The sequence below is a fragment of the Danio rerio genome, chromosome 25 (assembly GCF_049306965.1).
Source record: "Danio rerio strain Tuebingen ecotype United States chromosome 25, GRCz12tu, whole genome shotgun sequence".
In the NCBI taxonomy this organism is placed as follows: domain Eukaryota; kingdom Metazoa; phylum Chordata; class Actinopteri; order Cypriniformes; family Danionidae; genus Danio; species Danio rerio.
Genome location: NC_133200.1, coordinates 14,477,729 through 14,504,784, shown reverse-complemented (window position 1 = coordinate 14,504,784; position 27,056 = coordinate 14,477,729). Strand labels below are relative to the sequence as shown.

The window sequence follows — 27,056 nt, the reverse complement described above, 5'->3', positions numbered from 1 at the left end:
TTGTTTAAATTATAATTTTAAATGATATATTTTTAAGTAAAGTATATATACACACTGATATGACCAATATCTGTGTATACGTGAATGTAACAATATAATTTAAAATGTATTAAAATAAGTTATAGGCTCTTATTATATTTAATAATTATTTAAATTAAATAATAAATTCCTGTTCATATTTAATATATAGTTAATAACTTTAATACTAGTTACTAATTGTAAATGTATATGCATGCAGAATGTATTTTACCGTTTATAAAAAAAAATTATAATAAAAATTACTGACATTTACCCCACCCAGAGTTTTGTTTATAGTGTACATTATTCTCCAGCCTCAGGTGTGACGCTCCAACACTCGACTGTAACCTGTGCATCAGGCTTACACCTAACAGTTAGAATCATAATTAACACTACAATGAAGCTCACAAAGAAGGCAGGATAGGCAACCAGTCCAGACCAGATTTCTGCTTCGGTATAACAGGAATGTGCTTTATTACTGCACTCTCACTCATTCCCGCGTCGCTGCGAAGAGAAAAAAGGCGTCGAGTTGTATTGACGGTGTGACAGACTTTTTCCCAGAAACACACCTGAACACTTTCTGTTCTCATTCCAGTTCCACAAACAAGCGCAGTGCATATTATAAAGTGGGTGGTTGTGTCAAATCTTACTAAGTATTTATCCACGCAGTACTAACTAGAATTGACACCGATTGAACCTGAGCTGTGATGAAGCTTTTTTTTTAAAAGGGAGACACCACAGGTGAAAAAAATATTAATAATAATAAAAATAATTAATAATAATCATAAAATAATAAAAGTTCTTTGAATTAATTGCTTATATATACATATTTTTGGGGTAATTTTTTACTATGGTATGTTCAAATATGTAAATGAATGTGATCATTTGCATACAACAATGGGTGATGTCAGGTTCAAAATTTCTGTTTTGTTTGTTTTGTGGATATATTAGAGTTAAATGTTTTTGCAGAAAGCATTTTGAAGATCTCAGTCCATAATTCATAAAACACTCAGAAGAGCGAGGAAAAAAATTTCATTGCTTTTGTGTAATAAAAGTTATTTATATCTTATCTTATCTATCTATCTATCTATCTATCTATCTATCTATCTATCTATCTATCTATCTATCTATCTATCTATCTATCTATCTATCTATCTATCCATCCATCCATCCATCCATCCATCCATCCATCCATCCATCCATCCATCCATCCATATCTATCTATCTATCTATCCATCCATCCATCCATCCATCCATCCATCTATCATCTATCTATCTATCTATCTATCTATCTATCTATCTATCCATCCATCCATCCATCCATCCATCCATCCATCCATCCATCTATCTATCTATCTATCTATCTTTTAACAAATCCTTCTAGAAAAGTTGTGGGAACATAAAATGCTACATAAAAAAACTCCTTTTAGATAAAGACAAACACAACTAGATAAAGTACTACAAAATAAGTTTAAACGTGTTTTGAATGTTGTCTTTAAAGTATGACTAAAAAACACTTTATGATAACTCTTAAATTGACATATTACGTTGAAAAACCGATTTTGCAGATAAAACATGACCTTTTGTAGTTGTATAAAGTTGCAGAGCTTGCATGATCCTCCATATAGGGACACTAGGTGTTAATAGTCACACCATTACTCAAACGAAGTCTTTGTGTAATATTAGCTTACTGTACCTGCTTGATAAGGGACACATGTGGAAATATGTCTGTACATTTGACTGTAGACCTCTATCAGTTTGAGTTTTATCTTTCAATATACTTGTGTTGCCGCTCCCTGTGGGCCGTGTGTTCATGTGGAAACGTCACACGTCACATCCTCTGCCACGCCCATCCTCTGCTTCACACTATCATAGCGACTCCCGGAGGAGAAAAGTGAAAGCGCGGCCGGTCAAAGTTTGTTATATAAACAAGGAAGAATAACAGATCAGTAAACTAACGTCAAAAAACTAATGGCTTCTGAACTTGTCAAAGGGTTGGTGTTTAAGACGGAAGTAAAACGCAATTCAAATAAATAATCTCCGATTGTTTACTTGAATGTGTGGGTATGAAGTTACAGGGTTACTTTATACAGTTATTGAATTAACTGGAAAATATATATTTTACATAGATGTCGAAAAACTTACAAAGCAGGTATTTTATTAGCATTGAGTAGTTTGAAGAAAAAAAATGATTTTTCATGTTTGTGTAATTTTATTTTGGGGGCTTTTGTCTTTTTAATAGTTATTCTGCATAGACCTTTAATTATTTACCTTTAATTATTTACTTTAATTATTTTAGTTCTAGTTATTTTGATTGTCTTCATTATGTTTTTTTATATACTACCTTTTATACACAATTTAAAGAACAATAATATTGTAATATATTAAAATCTGTTTTGTACATAAGGGAAATCTTATAAGAGAGTTTTTTTTTTTGTTATTGCATGTAATGAGACGTTTGCCATCAGCATAGTAGACTGTAAATTTGTTACCATGATAATAATGATTAAAATGATTTTTAAAAATGTCTTAAAAATTGTTTATTTTTTGTACAATTTAGTCGGAAAGAATGATAGAAAATATAAAACTACAAATTAAATATTAGATTTCATAAAATGAATATAAACAATGATATATATGTACGTTTTATTGTAGTTTATATAACATTTAAATTTAAATGTAAAATATTTTCATACAATTTATTTATTAGTTTTTTTGTATATGATTTATCTGAAATATAAAACTACAAATGTAATTATTATATTTCATAAAAATTAATGTAAATAAAATTGTTATTAAATATTTACATTTTATATTACATTTAGATTTACATTTGAAATAATTTCATGGTGTCTAGTTAAAAATAAGTTGTTATTTTTTTATTATATCTGAAGTGGCAAATGTCAGAAATGTAATATTTTTCATATTGATTACGCAATTGTTTTCTGAATTACGGAGTAAAAAACACTGTTTTGCTAAAAAATGCTAGCTGTGAAAACATTTGACTCTAATATGTAAACAAAAAAAATGAAACAGGACTTTTCATTGTTGTATGCAAATGATCACAATAATATTCTTTAATATTTTAACTTTAATATAAACAATATATATGCACGTTTTATTGTAGCTTATATGAAATTTAGATTTATGTAAAATATTTGTATACACTTTATTTATTATTTTTATACGATTTATCTGAAATTTAAAACTACAAATGTAATTATCATGTTTCATAGAGATGAATGTAAATAAAATTTTTAATAAAGTTTATAAATATTTTAGTTTTAAATCACATTTCGATTTACATTTGAAATAATTTCATGGTATCTATCTAAAAATAAGTTCATATTTATTTGTTTTTATTACTAAATATCTATCTATCTATCTATCTATCTATCTATCTATCTATCTATCTATCTATCTATCTATCTATCTATCTATCTATCTATCTATCTATCTATCTCTCTCTCTCTCTATATGTATATATATATATATATATATATATATATATATATATATATATATATATATATATATATATATATATATATATATATATATATGAGCAATATCACACTAGTAGTGCGATGTAGCTGTATATTGCCACTGGTGGGAGGTGTGCCTTAGCGTCCCACCAGTGACTATATACAGCCATATCGCACTGCTTCTTGTGTGATATTGACTTTATATAACATATACAAAGGCATTTATAACATGCCTTTATATATATATAAAAATAATCATACACGGAGAGTTTAAAAACCATTTTGTATAGGACCTACTTTCTTCGCCCAAACATTCCTGATATGCAAGTCCCATCTCACGCACAATACACTACAATCATATGGTTAAATACAGCACTACAATATACAAAAGAGAGAGATCGACTAAGAATATCACTTACCTGTTTAATAATGATTTGATCAGCTCTAGTTAGAAACTACGCCACTTTAATCTTCCAAGGGCATATTATGGGGTCTCTGTCGCCATCTTGTGGATGGACAGCGAGTGCTGTTTCTGGCAAAATATTGCACTAAATAACCTTGAATATTTTTTCTTGTTAACATTTATTTTGTTGAAATAAAGAAAAAAGTTTTAATTAAAGTTTGCTATTATTACTAATTAAAGCTGAAAAATTTAAAAAGTAAAGCTTACTAGAAATAAAAGCCCAAAATCTGAAATCAAAAAGCTATTTTGATTAAAATACGGTGTCTTTTTCTCCAGGATCTGGTGGACTGGCGGAAGCCATTGGCCTGGCAGGTCGGGCACCTCGGAGAGAAATATGACACATGGGTCCATCAACCTGTGGACAGACCCATCCGACTGTTCGGGAATGACTTCTTCGAGGCCAACACAAAGACTTCATGGTGAGTGACATTGCATGAGGAGGGTTTTGTGCTGCAGGAGTAGTTTAGTCATCAGATATTAAACTGCCGTGTGTCTGCAGGTACATGGTGCCAATCGTCTGGATGCCTTTGGTCATCTATCTGAGCTGGTACTGCTACTCTTTACTGGCACAAGAAACCACAAGACTGGTCATCTCATCAGGTAAGTCAAATGTGGGATTTAAGACACACAGTTGATTTACTTAAAGCCCATTGTTTTCACAGTATTTATGCGCTACGATTGTTTTATTTGAATCATACATGATTTATGGCATAAATACAACATACATTTGTCTGTTTTCATTTTAATATTAGTTTTTATTTGAATATTTTCTTTTTCTTTTTGTAATGTTATTGTTTTCTTAGAGCTGGGTTGCGGCTGGAAGGGCATCCCCTACATAAAACATGTGCGGGATAAGTTGGTGGTTCATTCCACTGTGGTGACCCTAGATTAAAAAAGGGACTAAGCCAAAAAGAAAATAAATGAATGTTATTGTTGTTATACAAACATATGTAAACTAATAACTGTCAGTAACGCTTTTGTTTGCATTTCTAACTTTATCGGTACGTTAACTTAAAAATTGTTTAATTTCAAATCTTTGGGTATCGCTTCATTTTCATGGTCGCTTTAACACATTTTGTTGAATTTAAGTTACATTGCATCTACATGCAAACTAATTCTCAACAGATTATAAGTAGACTGTTAGGTAGGGTTGGGGTTAGTGTAAGTTGACATGTACTTGCAAAGTTTCTTTTAGTCAGTTAAAGCTGTTAAATGAGCATATCAACAGATATTAAGCAGACAGTCTACTAATACTCACATGAGAATGAATTGGCATGTAGATGCAATGTAACTTTTAGTCAACAAAATGTGCAATAGAGAACACCAAAATGAAGTGGTACCAATTTTTGTTTTAAGTTGTTTCTAGTATTTAGATATTTTAAATCAGGTTTTCTATTTATGTTTTCTGTTTTATAGTGTTAAAGCAGTAATAATTATGTATGTACTAGTATATACTTAATATATACAATAGAATAAATATTATATAAATAAACTTTTATTTTATTTAATATATTATATATATATATATATGTATATATATATGTATAATTTATGAATAAAACATAACATATACAATTATTTAAATATAGAATTTTATATATTATATTAATTCATTCATTTTCTTTGTGGCTTATTCCCTTTATTAATCTGGGGTCGCCACAGCAAAATGAACCGCCAACTTATCCAACACGTTTTTACGCAGCAGATATCCTTCCAGCACCAACCCATCTCTGGGAAAATATATTACATTACAGTAATGTAATATAAATCTATAATATAATCTACAAAATTTTTTATTTTTATATAGAATATTTTGAAGCAGTTTTTGTTATTTATTTATTTATGTAGGTTAATTTGTTAGTAGTAACTTGAATATTTCTTTTTTTTCAGGGCAATTATTTTTAGTCTCCATTTTTAAGTTTAGTACTTATAGCTTGTGTTAATATATTGAATTAGCATTTTAATGTGTTCATGTTGTTCACTAATACTCCTGTTATTATTATTATTATTATTATTATTATTATTTAGGCCCGTAGCCAGCTTGGTGAAAGGGGTGATTTTTTTTTTCTCAAAATGTGGACCTTTTTGCAGTTATAGGCCTCAATTAGGCTGCTTTTTAATTGTGAGATTTAAATACTGCATTTTTGTGACATTTTAAGCACTATTTCAGCTGAAATAGATTGTCGGATGGTCCTCACAACCAAAAAAAGTACATTTGAAAATTCTTGGAAAACAACAATTGCCAAAATAGTATTCAAATGAATGTTAATATTGTTCCCTTTTGTTAATTCACGCCTTTTCATTGGTCATTTTTTGTTTCAAGATTTGGAAAAAAATTACTTCAAAAATTACTTCAAAGACTTCATTTCATCAGATTGTATGATTGATTTCTTGCACCGCTGGATGTTGGACTCATGAAAAATATTTGTTAGCATTGGCCAAAACTGATTAGCTGAAGTCACACCGAAGCGACAGCTGACAGAGGATTTCGCTTGGTTTTAAAACCTTTTTCGATAGGTTATTGTCACTATTTATGATGGCATAGCAGTCAAAATAGGACAAATGAGCTCATGTATGGGACAAATTCTGGACCTTTTTCAGTGAGGAGTGGGTCTTTCGAACCACCTGAACCCCCCCTGGCCTGTAATTATTATAAATGATAATATTATTACCCCTTAATTATATATAGATGTTAGTTCTACACTTGGCTGCTTGTTCAAACTGTTTATAATGAGCTTGATCAACACAGTTTTTGAGTTCTTTGGGGAGACACCTAAGTTGTTTTATGTTCAATCAACCTAAATTTTTAAAAACAATTAGGATACCTTAATCGATTTGTGTTGGGACAACATGAAGGAATTGTGTGGAACCCAGCATTTCTTTACTCAAATAATTGTTTTGCTGTTAGTTCAAGCTATTTAATTAAAATGAGCTGAAACCACAAAATTCTTGCCATTATTTTGGGGGCAACCTAACTGTGTTATGTTCAGTCCACTTACATTTGTTAACCTAATCGATTTGTGTTGTTTCAGCACAGTACAGTGTACTCATGCTTTTATCGCAGACAGTCGGATCTGTAAGTTTTATTCTTTGTTTTCTAAATCGCAGACTACTCCATTCTGGTGCACAAGTACAGCTTTCCGTTCATCTTCGCGCTCGGCATGTTCCTGTGGTCCTTCATCGAGTACTGCATCCATCGCTTCGTCTTCCACATGCGTCCACCAGCCCACAACTATTACCTCATCACACTGCACTTCCTGCTGCACGGACAACACCACAAGGTACTTCTGACACTCTCAAACACACACACTACCGGTCAACAGAGCATAATGGGGTTCAAAGAAGCTCACCAAGACTGCATTCATTTAACTGAATTTCAAAATTGTGAAATATTATTACAATTTTGTGACACGGTGGCTCAGTGGTTAGTGCTATCGCCTCACAGCAAGAAGGTTGCTGGTTTGAGTTCCAGCTCGGTTAGTTTGCATTTCTGTGTCGAGTTTGCATGTTCTTTCCATGTTCGTGTGGGTTACTGTGTGCTCCGGATTGCCCACAGTCAAAAGACATGCGCTGTAGGAGAATTCAATAGGCTAATAATAGGGGCTAATAATATTGACCTTAAAATGTTAAAAAAAATTATAACTGCTGTTCTTCTAACCAAAATAAAACAAAAAATAAGACTTTCCCTAGAACAGTGGTTCACAAATTGAGGTACATGTACCACTAGTGGTACGCGTGCTTCCCTCTGGTGGTACGCGGAGGAATCATATAGGTCAGATGTGCACGCTACATATATTTAAAAATTTATCAAAAATGTTTTATATATGAATATGATGACATATAGTCTTTTTGAGGTCCAGGCTTAGGTTAATACTTTACATTTAAGTACAGGATTTTTTTTTTACTTTTTAAGAACAATAACCTTTCTTTTTTAACTTTTAAACACATATTTTAATTTAAATATTGACATTTTATTTTTATTTGTTTGTTTTTTGCATATAAGCTGTCATGATCAACAGCGATCTAACCACCTGAGATCGCTGGTAAACTTTCATTTCTGTTGCATAAGGATGCTATGCAAACCGGGGTAGTTCCAAATGCAGCTTTATTATGAGAATGGTCATTCAGGCAGGGGTCAAATACCAGCATTAACAGTGTAGTAGAAAATCCAAAAGCGAAATCCAAAACAGGCGAAAGGTTTAGGGAGCAAAGGGTCAAAACACGATAAACAATCCAAGATTAAAACAAAGAGAACCGCTTACTGACAGACAGCAACAGCTAAACAATGCTCAGGCCATGTGTGTGGAACAGAGGGGTTTAAATAGTCCAAATAATCAGTGCCTAAGCAGCTACAGCTGTGAGTGTGTAATCAGTCTGGATCTGGAACCGATTGTGTGTGTATGACATGACTTGTTATTGTAGTCCATAACATGGCAGATTTGTAGTTTATGTGAAAATGAATGTGCTTATGTCATGATTACCAGCGATCTAACCACCAGAGATCGCTGGTAATCACGACATAAGCACAGTACAGTGTTACTGTTCAAGATAATAATATTGTTTAAAGTGGCTGACAATAATAAATGTTTTTAATAATAGCAATTAATCTGCCTCGTTTTTGAACTGTGCAGTGCTGTAGCTGCTTCATCGGGCCCACTACGCTACTGTATTTCAATACTGCTTATTATGGTGGTACTTGGAGAGACAATTCTTCTCTGAGGTGGGACTTGATGAAAAAAGTTGGAGAACCACTGCTCTTAATATTTTAGGAAATACTGTGAAAAATTCCTTGCTCTGTTAAACATCATTTGGGAAATATTTAAAAAAGAAATTCACAGGAGGGCTAATAATCTTGACTTTAAATGTAATGGCTTGATGTCACATGACAACAATCAATCGGCTAATCCCCAGCTCTTGACCGGTAGTTTAGCTCATTATGTGTTGCTCGGTTTTGTCTAACTGTGTTTTCTCACCCGTCAGTCTCCATTTGATGGCTCTCGTCTGGTGTTTCCTCCGAGTTTGGCCGCTGTGGTCATCGGGCTGTTTTACCTGACCCTGCAGCAGCTGCTGGTGGAGGGTTTGGGCACCTCTCTGTTTGTCGGAGGCCTGTGTGGATACGTCGTCTATGACATGATCCACTATTACCTGCATTATGGCTCGCCAAGTAAAGGCTCATATCTGTACGGCCTCAAAGCCTACCACGTCAAACACCACTTTGAGCACCAAAGGGCAGGTGAGGATTTATTATTATTATTAATTTGTTTGTTTGTTTCTATTATGTTGTTGTTGTTATTATTATTCATAATAGAGTTTTATAAATACTGTCATACATTTATATGTATAATTGAGTATTTATATTAATTTATTATATAAATATTTTCTATTTAAATTTATTATTATTATTTTTATTATTATTGTTAATGGCAGATATTTTTACATATTATTATACATTTATATACGTAATTCATAATTTATATTAATTTGTATTTTATTTATGTATAATATTAATGACATTGTTTTTATTATGTGTGTAAATAAATATTAAGAATTTACATTAAGTTGTGTTATATTTGACTATTTATTATAATTTATATAAATGTTAGAATTTTTTTATTATGTGTGTATATATATATTAAGAATTTATATTAATTTGTATTATATTTTATCATGTTCTATTCATATTTATAAATAATGTTATTACTAGTGTGTTTGTGTGTGTATAAATATTAAGAATTTATATAATATTACATTTTATCATTTTCCTTTCATATTTATAACTATTATTAATATTTTTATTGTGTGTGTGTGTGTGTGTGTGTGTGTGTGTGTTTGTTTAAGTGTTTGTGTGTGTAAAATAATTTATATTAATTTATATTGTATTTGACCATTTTTTATTCATGTTTATAAATAATATTAGTAATATTATTGTTTATTATGCGTGTGTGTGTGAGTGTGTGTGTGTGTGTGTGTGTGTATTGTATTATGTTTTACCATTTTTTTTCATATTTATAAATATGAATATTTTTTATTGTTTGTGTATGTGTGTGTGTGTGTGTGTGTGTGTGTGTATGAATTTGTATTATATTTTGCCATTTTTTATTCATTTTTAGAAATAATATTATTACTGTAATATTATTTTTTTATTACGTGTGTATGTATCTATATATTAAGAATTTATATTAATTTATTTTTTATTTTACCATTTTCTATTCATATTTTTAAATAATAATTAAAATGATCAATTATTATTAACCATTATACAAATTATTAATAATTATTAATAATATTTTTTAATATGTGTGGAAGAAATGTAGGCCGAAAAATATTTCACATTTTTTAAATGATAAAATATTCATAAATTTAAAAATGTGTGTATATTTAAAAAACAGAGATGCGTATATATATATACACACACACACACACACACACACACACACACACACACACACACACACACACACACACACACAAACATCTCTGTTTTTTAAATATACACACATTTTAAACCTTTATCAAACAAGTAACCTTATATGGTAACTTTATTTACATTGATTACAATATAATTTTTTCTACATTATAAAGCCTTGTAATAACCCCATTAACACTCCCGGGTTTTCCTGATGAGTATTTCAATGAGTGGATTATTATTTAATATATTTATTTCTTGTTTATTTAACCATTTTAATCTTTTTTTTAAGTCCTATTTCTTTTGTGTGTTCCCCAGGTTTTGGAATCACCACCACATTCTGGGACCACCCATTCAAAACAGTTATTCCAGAGCAGACGTTCTAGAAGATCCCTCCTTTTTTTTGCCACAATGACCAAATCAATATGCTCCCCAAAAAAACTCCCATAAGCCTCTCTCCCTTCCTCGTTCACCCTTTTGCCACAGATTATGTACAGTGTCTCACCCTGCTGCTGCTACCAGCCATAGCCTTAGGTTCACCATCATCATCATCTTCATCCAGAGAAGGGGGAGAGCCTGAAACGATCACAGAATGTCAAGATATATAAATATTTATGTATGAATGTACTGATGAATCAAAACAGTGGATGAAGTCTGTAAATGTCTTTTATTATTAGAGGCACAGGAATACCAAACTCACAGGTTTTGCCCATCCATGTAACGCTAGGAGAGGGACCGGTAAGTGTGGGACGGTGCGTGAAGGTGCGAGTGGAAATAGTCGTAGTGTTAAGACGATGAAGGCTAGCAGGAAGAGGTCCTTTCTGTGAGCCGTTGCCATTAAGGGAAACTCAGGAAAGTCTCAGATGCTTTAATTCTTCTCAGTGTTGATTCTGCAGCTGCTTTACGGATCGTTGCTTCCTTTCGCCCAGCTGTCTGTCAAATCTTTGCTCCGCCCATTCATTCTGCTTGTCCACCTTTTTCCGACAACTGCATTTCAAATTATGGGTTGCACTTCCTGTTTTGTGAAACTTTGTAATTAAATAGGAATTGAAGCAAATGGTCACGTTAATAATCGATATCCATAGTGAAAACTGGGCGATATTTACGATTGTGCTTGATTTTATATCCATCATGAAAATACCTTAATGTTTGGTATTTAAACGTTACATTAGTATCAGAAGCCTATGTTGATTTCTCATTGTATTCGGTAGTATTCGTAATACTGCGAAATGCTTGTTTTGAGTTTGTTTTGGGGGCATTCAATGGCTCCTGAAAGTAATTTGTTAACTCTAAGTTGACTTTTAACATTCGATGATTGCGCTACGATGAGAATAATGACACTTCATTGTGCCCAGTTTTTAAAAAACGTCATTAATTGTTTACAGCTTGACGGAAGTTACTCCCATAATTCATGCATGAGGCGGCGGAAAAGGTGGACGCCGTTGGCTCTGTTGATCTTGTGTCTTACTCATTTCTACCAATGTATGGGGTTGTTTGCCAATTTTTACTAATATCCTGATGCGGAGGACGTCACGAGTAGCTGCTCCTCGAGTAATATGTTACATATCCAGTGCGATATTAAGTTATTGAGGATTGAAGCTGGCTTTTGGTTCTCCGCACTAACACTCTTGGTGAGGGCATGAAGCGGGGTTCACGGGTCTCTCCTGTCGGTGAGGGTTGCCAGCCATCCGTAGCTATCGTGAGGTGGAGGGTCTACCATATCCTCCATCTGTCGTGGTTTGTCGTAGATCTAGCCGGCGCAACCCATCCATCTGGTGTGACGATCTGTTGCATCTGATCAGGCGTCAGGAGAGCGCCAACATCCTCGGCTGATCTCTCACCGATTCAGATTTGTTCACTCTGTGTTTCGTCCGTTTAAACCCCTGGCTTTTTTTGTTTTTCGTCTTGACCCTGGTGGAATCCTTTGGGATTTCCCAGAAAAGCTATGGTTAACTCATTTTAAGCGTAATTTAATGTCTTATCGGTGGTGTGTTCATTTGGTTGTAAAGGCTCATTCACACCAAGAATTATAACTGTAATGATTATAGAAGTGTATTAACTATATTTGCGTCCATAACTCTAGACGATAACATTTGTTTAATATTAGCAAGATATGACATCTATCATTTTAAAAGTTCAGGTGGATTCTGATTGGCTGTCATTGTTTTAATTGTTTGTTATCTTAAAATAGCTTTGAAATTTATATAATTCACACTAACTTAACTACTTAATGTTTTGGTCCATTAGGTGGTGAATTTATAAGTTCTCAATTGTTCGAAAAGACAAGATTTTTAGAAAAAGTCCATCCCCTTTCTCTAGTCCAAATAAAACAAATATAGTCTCCGAGCAGATTGTACGAAAACATACAAATGAGAACGTAAAGTTTGCACTAATGTAAGTAAAATTAGATATTGTTATATATTTTCATAATATTTACACTGACTATTTAACATTTTGGCGTAAGTTCTCAATGTTCTGAAGAGTTAAAATTTTCAGAAAACGATTTTCTCTTTACTCTGAATAGAATGATCTCTGATCTGAGTGGACGACAATATTCAAACAATAATTTACAAGTTCGTACTAATTCACCAAAATGTTAGAAGTTTTGAGTTGGGTCTGTCTGCGGACTGCAAGACAGGGGCGTAACATGAAGGGGCGTAACTTGTAGTACATTAGAGGCATAACTTGAAGTTATCGAGACCCACATGTCGAAACTATGTTGTTGGCAAGATTGCACTGTACATCAGTTATTAACCTCTACACCTAAACCCAACTATCACAGTTATTAACATCTACACCTACCCCAATCTTTAACCCAACCATCACAGTTATTAACGTATTTACCTACCTCAACCCTAAACTCAACCATCACAGTTTTTAACGTACAACCACAAGTTGCAGAGACTTTTATACTTGATGTGTTTGCCATTGTACTGTTATTTCCAGCCACACGGGGCGGCTCAGAGTATGCTAACTGTCATGACAAAACGAATTAAGAAGTCAGCGACTTGAATGGTGGAGTTGCTAAATTAACGAATAAGATAATATATCAAACGAATTGATTGTGGATAAATTTGGAGAAAGCTCATGAAAACATGTGGTGAAAATGTGGTAACTATTTCTGCCATCTTGCCAACAACATCTCGTTGTGACATCTGGCATGGTTCAATGGGTTCTCAATAGCTGCAAGTTACACCTCTAACTTACTACAAGTTACGTCCCTTCATGTTACGCCCCAGTCTTGCAGTCCGCAGACAGATAAACTTGGAAATTTTGGTGAATTAGAGTTATAAATTGCAACATGTAGAACATGCAATCTGTTTATTATAAGCCCAGTGACGTTTTGTCATTTATTGCTTTAAATGTTATGGAGGATTTTGATTGGCTGTCAATGTTTTTATCGTCTATCTGTTGGGAAAAATTTCCACCAGAAAAGAAATAATTCAAAACGTGATTGCAACAATATCGTATCTCTGTGGCGTTATTATGATAGCTCTGGTGTAGTCTATGCTATTGTTTTAGATCTACACAATATTTTATAAATATAAATATAGCTATTGCTCTTGGTGTGAACAGCCCTTGAGAGTCTAATGAAGCCATCGTATCCTGGTTTGTTCTTGATAAATTTCAATGAAAATTACTTTTTTTAAAAAGTAAAATGATCCTCATGTGCCTTCCCTACCTTCCTGCTCCTTCCTAACCAATATAGATCACATATTTGGTTGGACGTTTCATTGACATGGAAGGACATTCGAATAGGGCTTTTCCTCATACCGTGATTCACTGGCACAATGGAACTAATAAAACTCAATGGAAGACGTTGTAATACTTTTTGGATGATTTTTATTTTATTTTTTTTGGTAACTGTGACACCCGACATGGTCCCATGTCATAGGAGAACGCTTTCATTCGAAGAAAGTCGACAGAGTAAATATATTTATCTGTTTACTTGTAATCACAATGGGAGCTTTTAATTCAGAGAAGATTTTCAGCTATAGATGCCTCTAATAAATCTGTTTACTACTATGTATTTTTTATTTTGGAAATTTCTATGCAAATGCAAAATGTATTTGTAAATAAACATATGTATATTTCAGAGGACATCTTGTGGTGTTTTTTTTTTTAAATGAATACAAAAAAGACAAAAAAAGTGGAACGGTTTGGTTCAGTCAGTGTTGATAATTTCACTGCTCAGTGTTATATACAGACTAATTGTGTGTGTGTGTGTGTGTGTGTGTGTGTGTGTGTGTGTGTGTGTGTGTGTGTGTGTGTGTGTGTGTGTGTTTGTGTGTGTGTGTAAAAAATCTTCATGGCAAAGCAAATTTTACATAATGTGACATGATCTTTCAGAAATCATTCAAATATGCTTATTTGATCCCCAAGAAATATTTTCAAACAATATTGCTTCTGAATATTTTCTGAATATGATCTTATTATAATTAATAGCTCCACTGTAAAAAAAAAAGGATCAATTAGTTCTGACAGCATGTTTTTAGGTCATTTTAACTCATTTATCTAAGTAAATCATGTTCTAACTTAATTTTATAAGTTACACAAGCTGTTTTAAGTCAGTTTAACATTGTATAAATTCAATGGACTTATAGGGTTAATTTGACCCAGCCTAAAATTTTAAGGCAACCAGGATTTTTTTTTTACAGTGTAGGGTACTTACAGTAGGTGTTATGGTAATGAGTTTAAGTAATTAAATATGTAATTATATAAATTATTGGTGTCAATAATATGACTATAATTATGATATTTAAAAATCATTTGTAACTTACACATACACATGTTTCATTCATACTTGATGCCAGAGGGCGCCCTGGCACGGTAACGGTAACTACACAATTCCAGACTCACAGAGGAGTTTTAAAACTTTCCAAAAATGTTTTTATAGAGCAAATGCCAAGACTGTAGCTTAATAAAATGCTGAGTTATGACTGACGAAATGTGAGGATAATCAATAACACACGAATGCAGTAACGTTCTTCAAGCCAACTTGAAGGTACAGGATAACGTTAATGTATAACGTTAAGGTAATTCGACTCGACATAATTAACCTTCATCATTTTTAACAATGGTATAAAATAATATACTTTTTTACCTCAGTATATCTTGTGAAGCCACTTCATGTCGCAGAAGGGAGGAATTTCAAACTCTGTAAATCAGTTTGGATTTAAAATATGTAGTAGTAATACGTGTTTTTTTGGACGCTGTACTTAAGCGGCTAAAAAAGTTTAGCATCTGAGTTTGTTTATTAAGTGTAATTCACTTCACGGTGTCCAGGACAATTTCTTGCTGACAATTGTGTAAAAAATTTGTATTTTGAAGGAAGGTGTATAAACCTTTTTAAAATGTTCATTAGTTAGTATTTTGGATCCATCCTTAAATTGAGTCTATTACAGTTTTTCTCAGTGGCTTTGGTGCATTTCTCATAACACTGTTTACATTTGCACAACAGTTTATGCTTTTCTCAAAACAATTAGTCATTTTTGCACATCATAGTAGCAGATTCACATTCATCCTAACAAATTGCGAATGCTTTTGGACATGCAGTAATTGCTCTCCTACAACTCTGCTGTTTATAACATTATCATTTGCTTATGTGTTGCTAGTCAAAATTAACTGAACTAGTGAATGTTGAATAGTCAGTCCATATAAAACTTATAGTCCTTATTTCATTACTTGAGTCATTATTACATACAAAAATGTTGAACTAGTTGTCAAAATCTGTCAAGCCCATTTTATAAAAATCTTGAAATCTTTATTTTCCTGAAATTGTCTTCTAAATTGAACAGTTTCATGAATGATTTACAGACCTGTGTATGTTGTAAGTTCAGTTCCAAAATGTACTGCAATACTGTTTACAGTTGTGCACATCTCTACCCAAAGGAAGGTTGTTTGTTGTAAATAAGGGTGTGTTTATTCTTTAGTACAATGCTGTGAATAAATTAGAATTGTAAAGATGGAAAACATTGTAAAAAAAATTGTAAAAATGTGAAACACATATTCAATGTCTTGTACTCAAATAGATGCTCACTAAATGCAGTGATGTCTTTACTGTAATTTTCAAATGGCTGTGCAAATAGTATGCTGTCTTGAGCATTTTCAGGAATAAACTGTCATAATGAAAACATGACACACCCATTTGACTATCCTGTTCATGAACAATGTGTCAGGACTTTTCATCTTGATGACACTTACACTTTCATTGACATCGATACTTGCTTTTGAGGAATGAGCTCTCCATTTTGAGCAAGTGACAGGCTTTTGCAAGTTATCAACTAGGTTTTGCAGTTTGTACTAATTGTATTTAGAAATGCATTCACTGTTGTGCAAATGTAAACAGTGTTGTGAGAAATGCACCAAAGCCACTGAGAAAAACTGTAATATGTCAATTGACTAGTCCTAATGTTATACAAATGCCTGACAAGATTTTGTGGTATGTAAATAATTAGAAAGAATAGTTCAAACGTGTGATAAATTAAAATAATTAAAATACGCATAGGAGAATTATCACTGATCATTTTGAAGTAATGTAATGTGTTCATTTTGTTTAACTTCCTGTACATAAAACGTTACCATCTGCTTTTGTACTGTAATATAATCCGCTCTTATAATTTGCATATTTACCAAGCTGACAATCCTGTTCATCCACCTTCAAGTTTCCACCTGTTTAGTGGTTTCAGGTCAAATAATTATGATGAAGGCTGTCTGCTTTTTCATGGTTAGTTTACACATGAACAAGCACATTTTTTCAATATTGATAGTGTAATCATTTATTGTGTACCAAAATATGTCTAGGCGTCACTGTATCAATCACAGTTTTAAGTAAACTAATGACGTTTACAGAAAATCTGCTTGTGTTAAGTTGCATTAGTAATAAATGCCAAAAATGACTAATATCAAATGCAAAATTACCTGATTTTTTGTTGTATCTAACATAATATCTAACAAACAACTGATTGTAATTAAGTTTTGTAATGTTTTAAGTCTGTAATATAAGAATTATGTTAATATTTAGAAATACTTATGCATATACACTGTAAGAAAATGCTGGGTTCCACACAATCCATTTGTGTTGGGACGATATAAAGGCATTAAGTTAACTTAATAGTTTTTACAATTTAAGTGGATTGAACACAAAGCGTTTACGTTGTCCCCAAAAACCCTCAGAAAAGAGTTGTGTAATTTTAGCTCATTCTAAATAAGTTTGAACAAACAGCAAGCATGATTTTTTGAATATATACACACACACGCACACGCACACACACACACACACACACACACACACACACACACACACACAACACACACACACACACTAACAGACAACTTTATAAGGTACACCTTGCTAGTAAGACTCCCTAGACTTGCTTTTGCCTTCAGAACTGCCCTAATCTTTCATAGCATAGACTCAACAAGGTACTGTAAATATTCCTTAGAGATTTTGGTTCTTATTGACATGATAGCATTATAGACATGGTCAGCAACAATGCTCAGGAAGGCTGTGGCATTGACAGAATGCCCAATTGGTATTAATGGGCCCAAAGTGTGCCAAGAAAATTATCCCCCAAACCATTACACCACCACCAGCTGCCTGAACCGTTGACTCAAGGAAGGATGGATCCATGCTTTCATGTTGTTGTTGTCTGACCCTACCATCCAAATGTTGCAGTGGAAATTGACACATCAAAGCAGGCAACATTTTTCCAATCTTTTATTTTCTCATTTTGGTGAGCCTGTGTGAATTGTAGCCTCGGTTTCCTGATTTCAGGTGACAGGAGTGGCACCCGGTGTGATCTTCTGCTGCTGTAGTCCTTCCGCCTCAAGGTTCGACATGCTTCTGCATACCTCGGTTGTGACGAGTGGTTATTTGAGTTACTGTTGCCTTTCTGTCAGCTCAAAAAAAAAATGTCTGGCCATTCTCCTCTGACGTCTGGCATTAACAAGGCATTTGCGGCCACAGAACTGCCGCTCACTGGATATTTTCTCTTTTTCGGACCATTTTCTGTAAACCCTAGAGATGCTAGGATGCCACGTTCAAAGTCACCTACATCACCTTTCTTCTCCATTCTGATTCTTAAGCTGTGGTCACACTGGGCTTTTCCACCCATAGACTTACATTCATGCGCACGCGAATGCATCAGACCGAAAACGCAGGGTCATGCGTTAAGTTTTGCAGGTTGCTGCGGTGCAAAGTTCAAGCTTGGTGAACTCTGACCTGCGAAATCGCATCACTTGACTACATGAGACCAGAGGATCAAAACATGACCTCTCCGGACAGAAATTTAAAACATGGAGCAATCGCTTGCTTTTTTAATGCCTAATATTCTTGTTTAATCCTGCCCCTTTTCGCAGTGCCGTACGGCAGAATTTCGCACACACAAACTCTAGTGTGACCGCAGTTTTAGTTTGAAATGCAGCAGATCATCTTGACCATGTGATTGGCTGATTACAAATTTTGGTTAACCAGCAGTTGAACAGATGTACGTAATAAAGTGGCCGGTGTGTGTGTGTGTGTGTGTGTGTGTGTGTGTGTGTATGTATATATATGTATATATAGTATGTTTGAGTACAAGTATATTGTTTGTACACCATGGCTGAAAAATTTAATTAACAGGGCTCAACAATAAGGACTGCCCGGTGGCCCGGGGCCAGCGTGTGAGATGCTCAGGACACTAGACAGGATCGTTACTGGCCCGAGTGCTGCCTTGTCACTAAAGTTTAATTTGCCTGTGACTTTTTGTCAATTGCGTGCAAATACAGTCTTAGAACTGAGAAACAGTTTTTTCAAGCCTTCAAATGAGAAACAGTGTTTTCAAGCCTTCAAATGTTACCTTCTCGGTTCTTCTTATCTGATTGGATGTTGTGAGCACATTATTTTTTCTGTATCAACCAGTACAGCGAAGAGACTGCAACATGGCGGTAACATCAAATGATTATGCTAAAGGGAAAACATTTGTTTCTAACGTCTTGGAAGCAGACATTTACGAGGGTGCACCACGACTAAAAAAATTAAATGATGTTTTGTACAGTTTGACGTCAGTTTGGCAGGTCAGCCATCTTTTGTTTCAAAACACTTTGAATTTTTCTCATTATACATTTATTAACATTTTTAAATATTTAAATTCTAGATTTACAAACATTTTGACATGTTTTTTTTTATTATTTGTGGTTAAGGAATACCTGTTAACTTTTTTTTTGGTGGGGCCAGTGAAAATATTGGCAGGGCAAGTAAAAATATGAACCACTAGTCTGATTGGGCCAGTAGAAAAAAACCTTAGTGTGAACCCTGATTAATGTTTTTTTTTTTTTTTTTGTTAAAACTAAATTTAAGCTGATAGAAACTGTGAAAATTACAGTATTTATAAGATCAATCAATTCTTCATCGCAATTGGTCATTGAACATTGTCATTGTGTGTATTGTCCATATTAAGATATTTCATATGGCATCTGTAATTAGATTGTATACATTTTTTAAAATGCAGATAATCAGTTACTTTTCCTTTTTCTTCTTGCAAATTCTAAAAATAATTTTATTCCCAAATTTTCCTTTATGAAAAAAATTCTGTTGAATGTCACGTCATGTCACAAAACAGAACGGCTATGAAAATAATATGTAAATTTTAACTTTTACTTCATACTTCACAATTTGAAGTCAACAAACAATCAAAAAGTGTCAAAAAAGAAATCTAAATACGATACCTAATATATCTTATCCCATGACAATGCACTCTACAATTTTCATCATGTCTTTTGTAATCAGTAAGTAACTTCATATTATTTTTAGACCCAAACATGGCAGGCAGTAGGACCCAGATATACCAGACTGCAGAGCAGGACTGCTCTCTGTGTTGGAAAAAAAATGAAAATGCACCTCCACACCCTAAAGCCAGGGAGGAGAGACGTTCATCTGCATTCTTCTTCTCTCCCAGTAAAGCTGCGCATGGATTGGATCTGAATCGAGTGAGTAAGTGGGCAGAACAGCACATCCTGGAAGTGTGTCGTATGATCCGTGTGTGACTTACTATTGTTTTGATTTAGTTTCAGACGGGTCAGTGGGGGGAGTGTGGACATCAACAACACTCTCCAGAGTCTGACAGAAGGTCTCGGCTGTTTGACAGGTAGCCCACAGAAAAAAAAAAACACTTCCTGTTCAATTACTGCATCTGTCAGAAACTTTCACACTCTAATTTCAGCTCTTCCTGCTGATTTCTTTGTTTCGCTCTTGTTTTAGTTGAGCTGACAACAGAAACAGACTAGTCTTTAAGTAATGTGACTGCGCTTTGAGTAGCCTCTTTTTGAAGCGGTGTGTTTAGTACGTGATGTTCATGTGGGTGCTGATAAAGGCTGCTTTGTTTCATTGAAGTTTAGTTCATTGTTTGGGAAGCCAGAGTTCTGATAGCTGCCGTTTACGTGTTTGCATTGCTGGAGGCGATTTGAATGTATGTGTATGTTTTGTTTTTTATTCGCTTTTTTAAATTTGCCTGTTCGGTATGTTGAGTTTTATCTCTCTCAGGTCAGTTGTAAAATGGTTTAATCTTTTTCTAGGCACTTTCCATGAGTGTAAAGGCATGAAAAATGTTTGTAATAATTATTATGTAGCTGCGAGGACTGTATTTGATTCCATAATGATGGACAGTAATGTTCGGTTTGTTAAGCAAAATTTTTTATATTACAAATATACATTTATTTTAATACAAATATAACATAAATACACAAATATAATATAAAAATATATGCATTTTAATATATATATATATATATATATATATATATTTTTATATGAGCATTATCACATGAGAGGCAGTACAATGTGGCTGTATATCAGCACTGCGTTGAGTGTAATATTTGGTTTATACAATAATTCAACAGCATAATCTATATGTATACAAAAAAGAAGATTAGACACAGAGTTTAAAAACCCTTTTGTATGAGGAACTACTTTCTTCCGCCATTCATACACATCTGCAGCTGATGTCAGAGCAGCAGAAGCCGTTACTAACTCACCGACGTCACTTTAGAGCTAGTGTTTGAATGATTCTCTAGCGTAATGTCTTAAGGGATGACAAAACAGGTGATTTTGCTCACATTTTAAGATTATAAGGCTGAACAGCATGAAATGCTGTAAGTCTAGAGATATCTCCCTACAGTATTACAGTCTACAGTATTTCTCTGTTGCAATCGGGATATCACAATAATTAACCCTGATAAAAGCAGCGCAATCACTACCAGATTGCTGTTGTGTTTGCAATAAGGAAAAACGCTAAACACATGCGGGCATTTCCTCTTTCCTTTTGCCAACACAGCACGCATTCCTAATATGTGAGTCCCATCTCACACTCAATACACTACACTTATATGGTATAACACTACAACATGGTATATGGTATTATAATATGGTATAACAGCACTACAACATACAAAAGTGAGAGATTGACTTAGAATATCACTTACCTGTTTAATAATGATTTGATCAGCTGTAGTTAGAAAATACGCTGTTTTAATTTTCTAACGGCTTAATATGCGGCCTGTCGCCATCTTAAGGATGGATAAAGTCAATCAGCTTTGGCTAATGGCTGCGCCGATGCTCTGTCTCTTAGAAATTATAAATATTTTAAAATAGGCACTATCCTTATATATACACTTCATAGTTTCTGTCTAAATAACTACATTATTGACTAAAAAAGTCTCAAGAGTACATTATGTTGTCCAAAAACAGCAATATTTGTCAAACTGTGATTGTCACTCTGAGTAGTGTCTGAATGTCTCTGCTTGTCGCTGTTTGTGGGCAAAGTAATACACAAGGGTAAAGGGTGAGGAGGCTGGTCCACTGCTATCATTGAAGAATATCACACGGATTCCAGCCATTCGAGAACCAAACAGAACTGTTATATATATATATATATATATATATACATATATATATAAAGTCACAGAGCAAGGAAATTTTCATAGTATGTGTGATTATATTTTTTCTTCTGGAGAAAGTCTTTTTTGTTTTATTTCGGCTAGAATAAAAGCAGATTTAATTTTTAAAAATCAATTTTAAGGTCAAAATTATTAGCCCCTTTAAGCAATATATGTTTTTTCATAGTCTGCAGAACAAACCATCGTTATAGAATAACTAGCCTAATTACCCTATCCTGCCAAGTTAGCCTAATTAACCTCGTTAAGCCTTTAAATGTCACTTTAAGCTGTAAAAAAGTGTCTTAAAAAGTATCTAGTCAAATATTATTTACTGTCATCATGGAAAAGATCAAATAAATCAGTTATTAGAAATGAGTTATTAAAACTATTATGTTTAGAAATGTGTTGACGAAATTCTCTCTCCGTTAAACAGAAATTGGGGAAAAAAATAAACAAGGGGGTAATAATTCAGGGGGACTTTAACTGTATGCCCGTATATATACAATATATAAACTGTTTGATATTATATTATTAATTTATTCTTATATTTAATAATAAACAATTACATTCAAAATAACTAACTAAGGTGTGTTTTACCCAATTTTTGCTAAATACATTTAGTCTTTTTTCAATCCAAAAATAAAAGTCATTCAATAACTATATTTTTGTTTGCCTTGTTTTTTTTTCAGATCATTGAATCAATACTATTTTAAAGCTTTATACATTTGAAATATAATAAATGTTACATTGATGAAACTTTAATTTAAATCGTAGGTCTCAAACTGGATTCCTGGAGGGCCACAGCTCTGCACAGTTTTGCTCCAACCCTAATCAAACACAGCTGATGCAACTAATCAAGGTGTTCAAGATTAATATGCTGTGTCCTTTTTTGTGAAGGAAAAATATATGCTTTTGAGTGTGTAACAGTAGAGTGTGCAGGCTTTGGGACACACTACTTTCTCTTAACAGATCGTTGTGTTGCTTAGTAATGAGCCCTGTCAATCATCAACACATCATCCGCATTTCTTTCATATTAATTTTCCTACATTACTGGAGAAGCAGCAGCAGGTTAACCTCTCATTCATAAGTCTTCCATGCAGAGAAATCTCCTCAGGTCTTTGGATAATTATGCATTCAGACCTTAATGTCCAAACACGTCTTTATATAAGTTCAGTATTGATGCTGCAAATGAAATATAACACAGAAAACACGATTTAAATATCTTTCAGTGGGATAGATATTAACAGTCATACAAACATCTTTACCAAAGCCTCTTGGGAATTGAGTTTGAGACCATTCATATAAATAAATATGTTTGTTGCTACAAAACATTAGGATATTGCCAATTATTATTTCCCAGTGTTTAAAAACAGTTGTAATTCTCAAAGAAATGTTGTATGATTGTAACATAATAGCATTATAAATATTAAACATAATTTAATATTAATTAATATATTAAATTGTTAACAATTAAATAAAAATATATTTTTTTTGTATTTGTCTCTTGAGCAAACCTGACTATTTTGACATGCACTGTAAGATATTTCTAAAACTGCAATCAAAACTGATACGTACTCTCTCAATGGTTTCAGCTCCAAAGGGACAACATGACGTCCCAGAAGGAACCCCAGGAGGGACATTCAACCTCGACCAAGGTGACCGGGCCAAGCTCCTGGTCCAAGGTCAGCTGTCCGTGCTGTACCTCCACTCAGATTGAACCTCTGGTCCTGATCCAGCTGGCAGAGAGCGTCCAGCCAATCACCAAACAGTGGATCATGTCTGTGATAGCAGCGCCAGTCAAAGCTGGAGGTCAGAACCTACTTCACTGGATAGATGAAGAAATATTATCAAATGTACCTAGCTGTGTATATTGTAGGGGTAATTTACAGTTTTAACCTAAAGAATGACCAGTCTGTCAGATGAGGAAGAGCCAGAGTCAGAATTTCAGATAAATAAATAAAGTTTACTGAAGATATTTTGCAGTTTCATCAACAGAAGCCAGCTTCAACAGTCGCAATGAGTTCCTAGGCCGCTCTGTTTACAATCACAAATCAAAACCAATTGTACTCTTAAATAACGTCATTAACTGCGTTATACATATAGGTGTTCTAACTTGATTGGTTAAAACACAGATCGACTAGGAAAATTTCCACGTGGGTGCGTACGTGCAATTCTGAACAATATCTTAAACATAGAAACGTCAGACATCCACTAGACTGTTTAGAGCTGACCCCAGACCTGTGAAACTGATCCAGAATCAAATAGAACACACACACTTAATGTACGATCTGTTTCTTACCCAAGGGTGAATGTACTCTTAGCCGTCTTCATCAAAACTGGTTAAAAACCGGTATAATCTACATTCCGGCAGTTACATCCTTACTACACATAGTTTGTCTTGAATAAAAAGTCAAATCACTTTGAAAGAATTAACCGTAGAAATAGCAAAATCACTTTAGACATTTTAGATAGTATTCCAGTCCTCAGCCTTTCAGTTCCACTCAAGGTCTCCGTGATCTCTGACCTAGTTTGGTGGGTCCTAAAAATATTCACAAAGAGACATGCAGATGCACTGAACATTCTTATATTGAGCAATTTGTTAAAGTTCATTCATTATTCAATAATCATCTTTAATAAAAATAATGAGAAACAGGATGATGAAAAAAGGATAAATGTTGATCCATGCTGAGATGGATTGGAAGGTAGAAATCCGAATCCTTCAATATATATACATTGATATATATATATTTTTAAAAAATGCTCTTCATAAAACACCTTTTGGAAATTTTGAACACTCAAATATCAGTAATTTATCAAATAAACATAATCATTTAACTTAAAACATAATCCTATTAATGTCAATGGGGTTTATGCACAAGGACTTTTGATTTTTAGTAAGCCAGCTCAAGCACATCTTGTGAACTGTCATGCCATTACAAAATAACCACGTTTAAGATCTGGTTTCTTTAAAAAAATCAATGATCTCCACTGCCTGATTGATATTCGATATAAAGTGGGTCTTAAAACAGACAAGAAGCAGTGCAATAAATTCCATTGATCCGAGCCATGTCTTTAAAATATGGAAATGTACTCAACAACAGTATAAAGTTTCTGCGCTGGCCTGCTGCTCCTGACTGTGCTTGCATTTAAAAGGCCACAAACCCCCGTGTTTCAGCAGGGTGTTTTCACACCTTTAGTTTGGAAAAAGTCAGGAACGTGAGTGTGTCCAGCTCTGTTTAGGGGGGAGTGTCGGAGGAGGGAAAGAGGGAAGGTGCAAAAAAATGGGAGTTTTGCTTTGGGCAAATGCTGATTTTCACAGAGGCTAAACAAACACACAGACGCAGAGGAGAAAGACAGTGACTGTGTTTACATGGACATCAGTAATCAAATTATTTGCCAAATTATTAAATGGTGGACTTTAACTGCAGTTTGGCACTTTTATTTAGGAACATTTCATTCCATGCCCCTCGTGACAAACGAGTATTTGATTCGAGGAACTGCTGGACGCGTGTATTTTTAATGCAATGTTTGATACAGCACGGCGAATAAGAGAACTTAGATGCACCCGGTAGGTAGCATAAGCCAGGTGTGTTATTCCTGTCACAAAATGCGGCGAAAATCCTACACGACGGTAATTGTTTAATAGCAGTATTTACATGTTTACAATCGGAGAGCGGCATTTACCACGGATCTTTCAGTCTATAATGTTGTAGTGATGTTAACGTACTGTAAACTTTAGTAACTTAGAAATAATTTTGACTAAGGTCCGTCTTTAAACACTGAAAGAGTACTGCTGACGATACAAACTAACTTTGCCTCAGAATAAACAAACAAAGAGCACTGATCGCTTACTTACCAAATCTGTAGAGACAGGACAATTAACACCAACTGGAGTCGCGTCTTTTTTTAAAGGAGACGAGCGGCAAATCCGGATTTCACCATTTGCAGCTCTCGGGTTTAAAAATGTTGCTTAGACATGTATTTTTGTTGCGCGACGTGTGCACTATAATCCACACATAAGTCCAGCTGCGCTCTCATAGCGGGGAATTTTCGTTGCAGCAAATTATAAAAGCTACACTGACAACCCGCTCCTCCAAACAATTCTTCTTCTCCCACTTGTTTTGGCAAAACAATGTGGCGTTTTTCTGCCGTCTGAACACTCTAACTGGTAAAAACTTGGAAGCTCTCATGCATATAATGAAGTTGCACCGCCTACACAATAGAGTGCACTGATTGGTTTGAACCAAGTCTTTATCGTAAATTAATGCAGCACACTCAAGAGACGCCACAAAGTACTCCCAGGGACAGACAGCCAGTCTACACGTGTGATGCAGCTTCAAAAATTCGTTTTAAACCGGAATAATGAATTTGCTCAGAATAACTATATCTATGTATGTGTGTGTGTGTGTGTGTGTTTGTTTGTTTGTTTGTTTGTGTGTGTGTGTGTGTGTGTGTGTGTGTGTGTGTGTGTGTGTGTGTGTGTGTGTGTGTGTGTGTGTGTGTGTGTGTGTGTGTCTGTGTGTGTGTGTGTGTGTGTTTGTGTGTGTGTCCTAATAGTGTTTTTAGCAGCGTGGACACATATATGACTGTCAACAGCTTGTTTTGGTGTTTTGTGACCCTTTTAAGCAATTTTCATCTTGTTTTATGCTTGAACAACTAAATGAATGCTTAAGTCTATTTGACTTATTATATTTGAATTAAATTCAGTGGCGATTAAGGCATGTAATATGGGCAAAAAAAAGTTACCCCAGTAAAAGCTTTGAGATAGGAT

The 27,056-nt window shown here is 33.9% G+C and overlaps 2 protein-coding genes across 10 annotated transcripts in view; both read left to right on the top strand.

Annotated features, from left to right (window-relative positions):
- Nucleotides 1-14,468, top strand: part of fa2h (fatty acid 2-hydroxylase) — a 55,719-nt gene extending 41,251 nt beyond the window's left edge. Inside the window, exons 3-8 of one of the 2 annotated variants that reach the window (XR_012399996.1) lie at nucleotides 4,243-4,385; nucleotides 4,466-4,566; nucleotides 7,075-7,247; nucleotides 8,947-9,199; nucleotides 10,691-12,986; nucleotides 13,620-14,468. Coding sequence is in view for 1 of the 2 variants with exons in the window: in NM_001430959.1 (NP_001417888.1) it covers nucleotides 4,243-4,385; nucleotides 4,466-4,566; nucleotides 7,075-7,247; nucleotides 8,947-9,199; nucleotides 10,691-10,758 (738 nt within the window). In the remaining variant the exon portion in view is untranslated. Of the gene's footprint in view, nucleotides 1-4,242; nucleotides 4,386-4,465; nucleotides 4,567-7,074; nucleotides 7,248-8,946; nucleotides 9,200-10,690 lie in introns of both variants that reach the window. The other variant, NM_001430959.1, reaches the window with a different exon arrangement.
- A 716-nt stretch (nucleotides 14,469-15,184) lies between these two features.
- The window catches only part of ano10b (anoctamin 10b), a 30,030-nt gene continuing 18,158 nt past the window's right edge, over nucleotides 15,185-27,056 (top strand). Inside the window, exons 1-6 of one of the 8 annotated variants that reach the window (XM_073942169.1) lie at nucleotides 15,185-15,208; nucleotides 18,150-18,205; nucleotides 20,166-20,341; nucleotides 20,420-20,499; nucleotides 23,060-23,144; nucleotides 23,878-24,094. In XM_073942169.1, coding sequence (XP_073798270.1) covers nucleotides 20,174-20,341; nucleotides 20,420-20,499; nucleotides 23,060-23,144; nucleotides 23,878-24,094 — 550 coding nt within the window. In that variant the 5' untranslated portion in view covers nucleotides 15,185-15,208; nucleotides 18,150-18,205; nucleotides 20,166-20,173. 8 annotated transcript variants of the gene reach the window in all.